General features: G+C 35.4%; 1 protein-coding gene across 1 annotated transcript; it reads left to right on the top strand.

Annotated features, from left to right (window-relative positions):
* Positions 1-4,186: 4,186 nt before the first annotated feature.
* LOC132042429 (uncharacterized) lies at positions 4,187-4,699 on the top strand. The gene has a single exon (XM_059432973.1). The coding sequence runs from the start codon at positions 4,187-4,189 to the stop codon at positions 4,697-4,699; it is 513 nt and encodes a 170-aa protein (XP_059288956.1).
* Positions 4,700-4,969: the final 270 nt, after the last annotated feature.

Raw genomic sequence — 4,969 nt, forward strand, 5'->3', positions numbered from 1 at the left:
TTCATATAATGAGGCAAGTGCTTTAAAGAGCACCACGACATAACACTTCATAAAACCTTGGGATAGGTTCAGGTAACTTATAATGATGGAAAATGAAGAGATCTCGAGAATTTATGTAGCATTGGAACCGATATCAAATGACCATCGGCGGTATCTTTGAAATAATGTAGCGCTCAACATTATAATGGTGATGAGGATCTTGAATTCAAATCTATCAAAGGATGTGGACAGATATAATGATTGGCCAAATAAAATACGTAGTTCAAGTATATTTTGTTTCACTTGGAAAAGTGATGTTTTGGATCTATAGTCCAAGGACCTCAAGGTGTAATGTCAGTAGGGTACAAATGGGTTCTTATGCGAAAAGTAAAATGAGAAATAAAAACAGGAAATATAAAATACAGCTTGTGCCTTGTGGCATAAAGGGTTTGTCGCAAAAGTCCTGACATTATTGTATGGAGATGTATGTATTCTCCTGTGGTAGATACAATAGGGTTTCCTATCAGTCTGGCAATATATGATAATTTTGAATGCGTATGATTAATTGTTGTCAATATGGTTATATAGATAATGAAAGAAAATTCGCAGGGATTTAAATTGGTTTGAAGCATTTAAGGTTTACGAAAATAAAGCTTCGACAAATCTTTATATAGGTTAAAGCGATTCCATTGAGTGCCCCAGTGATTGTGATATCGCTAAATATAATTAAACATCATGTTGACCTCACGGTAATAATGACTAGATTGTATTGCATACTGCGGAAGAAATTATTGATATAAATTTGTTTATCCTAAAATATTATCAAGGTGTTGGTGGTTATGTAAAATGCAAGACATTATTTTTATTATTACATGAAGTTTGTTCTTCAAGCGAGTTACCGATTTGCATGTAAGAATACTGCCACATTATGACGTTCTATGTGGCAGACTGGCAGTCAATTATTGATACTTATTCAAGTCCTGCCAAGGTGATAGCTACTTACAAAGCAAGTCAGGAATGTGTCTGGCTGAGATCAATAACTCAGCACATTTTGCAATAGTATGATGTTTATTTGAAAATGAAGATTTCAACAATATTGTATAAAGCTTGCATAGCTCAATTGAAATAAGGATATATCAAAGGAAACAGAACATAACACATTTCGCTGAAGTTTTTTTTTTCCAAACATGATCTTCAACAGAATGGTGAGATGTTCAACAAATACACTCGCTTGATGATTTGACGGATCTGTTCACTAAAGGATTACCAACCTCGACATTTGAGAAGTTGGTATACAAGATTGGGATGCGTCGTCACTGGGAATTAAGTGGTATTTTAATTAGGGAGAGTATAATACGCATTGTACTCTTTTTCCCTTAGCCGATGTTTTGTCTCACTGGGTTTTCCTTGCAAGGTTTTTAACGAGACAGCAAGCAATGTGTATTACAAGATATGTGTACTCTTTTTTCCTTCACACTACAAAAAAAGGCCTAAATAGCAGGGGTTATTTTTGCATATTGCGGGGGTCAAGAACCCCTACAATCTACTGTACCGGCAGTTTCTAAAACTCCCACGGTAAGTGGTGCCGCAATCAAATTCCGGGGGTCTTGTACCAACCGCTGCAACCAATTAGCGGGGGCTGATTAGCAGCGGTTTAAACCCCCGCAAATCGACTGCATTTTAATCCTAGCATTAACAACCCCCGCTATATAATTTTAACAAAACAATAATAAAGGCAGTTGGAACCCCCACAATTCGTGAAAACACATTTTGCTCTTACTATTCAGTTCTGAATATTATTTACTAATTAACAAGTATGTTATAATCAAACCTAGAAGGAATATTAATAAGAAATAACAACATATTTTAATACAAAAGTAGTATCATTAGTTTTACAAACTAAATTTAAACACGTCATTCACTCCAACCATTCTAACATCCGGTCCAACCACGCAATTACATTGGCGTAATTAATTATCTAATACGATTAAGCAACTTCAACGGTTGTCACTACGATTACTACCACCGCATGATCTCCTTGCGTTCATGGGTGAAAGAGATTCACTTGCCGCATCACTTGGCTGCAAAAAAGAAATACACAATAAGATCTTGGCCTAAAATACAGCAACTTCTAATGACTTAAACAGATAAGCATTTTCAATCAAATGTGTTCACGAAATATTGACAGTCATCAGTTGAAAATTGCTTACGATTTCAAATTCTCATTCATGAGATTGATACCTAAGAACTCAAACTACTATAAACACATCATTTTCAAAAATACACATACTTTTTTTTATTATCTTCTCAACCTCTGATAATCACATTATGCTATAGGATAATTCAAGATTTTACTTTCTTGAGTTGCAATTGGCCCTGTACAATCTTGAAAAAGTTGTGTCGCTAACATCCAGTAAAGGCCTAACTTCTCAAACAATCATGATGAACTAAAAAGATTGTCTTAAAAAGAGGAAAGTTGATTCCAGATAAGGTGTTTACATTAAGATTATCACAAGTAATAGAGGATTACACCAACATCCTCTAAGCTTGCAGTGTACGATCTTATGCTTCTTTTAGAATCACAAATGAAGAAGCCCTTTTTTCCAAACTAAGAGAAGCAGCATTTCACACAGAATGAAATCTTAAACAGAAAGATCATATAAGTGAATTCCATCAAAACATGATTAAATTCAAGAATTTTGCACACAAACCACCTGTAGCTGCAGTCCTGCAAGTATAAGTCCTCTACCCTTTTTTTAATTTTCTCCCAAATCCAAGAGAAATTAAATCAATGCAGCATATTTAGCTTATACACAAAATTTAAGAGTAGCTATATTTACCGTAGTAGAAGAAGAAGGAAATAACCCTGCAAATTGTTCCGGTAACGTCCTTTCTCTCATTATCATATACGTCTTCAAAGCATTCATTACTTGATTGTTATTATTCACCATTTCTTTGTGAGAATTCAACAATTTATTATAGTTCTCTTGGAAATGGAACGAACATGAACCTTCACCCCTTGGAGCACTCATACCACCAAATCGAGGCCTTGTTTGTTTAAAAACTCTAGAGGGGACAGCTCCCAATCCCAAACACCGCACCCTTCCAGAATGCTCTTTTTCAAGCACCTTGCCAACTGCGTCATCAGGCGATACTATAGACTCATCCACGGTGCTTTGACTCAAAGTTAGCTGAATTTTTTCCTAAATATAGTACACTCAATTCGTTGTCAAAATGTTAATAAGTAAACATATGAAAAAAAGAAGCAACAGTAAAAGGTTTACTTTCATTTTGAGCTGAAACAGTAAGATCAATTGTCAGTTACTTTATTTCTTTAAGATTATGTTGAACATAAAGAACTTTTCAGTGCCAAAAGATTTTATCAAATTTTACTACTACTGCTAAAAAAGGATAGTGTACAATGGTCGATAATTCGTATGCAGTAATCTTCTTGAGGTTTCGATGCAGTATGTCCATAAGCAAAAACAATAGTATCTCAGCACAAATTTGTCATTTTGAATTTACCAAAACCAAGATACCTTCTTTCATATTTAACAAGTTTTACTAAGTGTAGCCGTTGGGGTAAGGTATGCTTTTGCATTCTCAAGTAGGCATCTTGGATAACACATATTTCTATGTTTGTTTCAACAAAACTAGCAACTATTAGTGTAGAATTTCTGGAAATTTTCCAAACAAACTGGTATATGTACAATGGTCATATAATGGTCAGTTTCTGCACTTTTCAGCTTAACAGAACTCAGTTGCAGCTCATATTCTCGTAAACAAGCAACAAATAATTGAACAGAGATATAAGAAACTTACAAATATATCTTCGCTGCCTCACTAACATAGGATCCATTTTCATTCTTATGAGTAGCAAGATAAATCTGTGCTCATCCAGGCATTTGTCCTGTCTTGGCCAGCTATAAATGAAATAATCATATCAGAATAACTTAACTAATTAGAAATAATTACATAATAAGTTAGTTTAATAATCAACTTGAAGCTTTGGAACAAGGCTCCAATCACTAAGGCATGTTGGGACTTGACACATAAAAAAGATGCTTTGTGGATTACGTGGATTCATGTATACTAGATAAAGGGCCAAAGAATTGATCTTCTTCCTACACCCCCAACAAGCTAGTTGGATGGTAAGGAAAGTTTGCCTGCTACTTCTACATTCCAGAGGCTCAGTCCTAATAGAAGTATGATAAAACAAGTGTATCATCAACTGCTTGGAGACTCTCCTAAAGTCCCCTGGAGGTACCTATTGTTTCAGAACTTAGCCAGACCAAAAGCTCAATTTATAATGTGGCTGCAAATCCAGAATAGACTACTTACTACTGACAGACTGCTGAAGTGGAACATACAAGTCGATCCTGTTTGTCAAATGTGCCACAATGGAGTTGAAACTAGAGATCACTTATTTTTTTATTGTTGTTTTGCGCAACAACTTTGGCACAGATTGAGGCCAGTGTTGCAAAACTGGAACTTACAATGTCAGACAATTCTCAGTGTTTGTAAAGGCAAGACCATACAAGCTCAACTGAATGGAATGTTGTCTGCAGAGTTTATCTTTGCTCTACGGATAGAGAGGAACAATAGCATTTTTGAGAAAACGGAGAAACAACAGGAAAGCATTGCCAAGGAAATTGCCTGCGTCTGCAATATTAGAGCATCTGCTCTAGTGAAATCTAGGCTACATATGTGCAAGTTCTAAGGAATGCTCAAGAGGTGCTTTCCGGCCTGTAGACTATAGCTACTGATTGAAGTATAGCTGATAGTTTACTTTCTGTTTTTGTGGTTAGAGGGGTGATCCCAAATGATCTAGCAGCTGTGTTATAGCCTGACTGCTTTGTAATTATTCTCTTGGTATTAATACAAGTTTATTAGTTACCAAAAAAAAAAAAAAAAAGTTAAATGAATAAGTTAAAATCTTTCACCATTTCAGCCCTTCTTCTGGAGTTAGCTTTGGATCCACCTGTGTGCG

The sequence above is a fragment of the Lycium ferocissimum genome, unplaced genomic scaffold, assembly GCF_029784015.1.
Source record: "Lycium ferocissimum isolate CSIRO_LF1 unplaced genomic scaffold, AGI_CSIRO_Lferr_CH_V1 ctg1532, whole genome shotgun sequence".
Classification (NCBI taxonomy): Eukaryota; Viridiplantae; Streptophyta; class Magnoliopsida; order Solanales; family Solanaceae; genus Lycium; species Lycium ferocissimum.

Bases quoted from the DNA above. Each gene is read 5' to 3' on its own strand.
- LOC132042429 (XM_059432973.1), top strand. From the start codon at position 4,187: ATGATAAAACAAGTGTATCATCAACTGCTTGGAGACTCTCCTAAAGTC.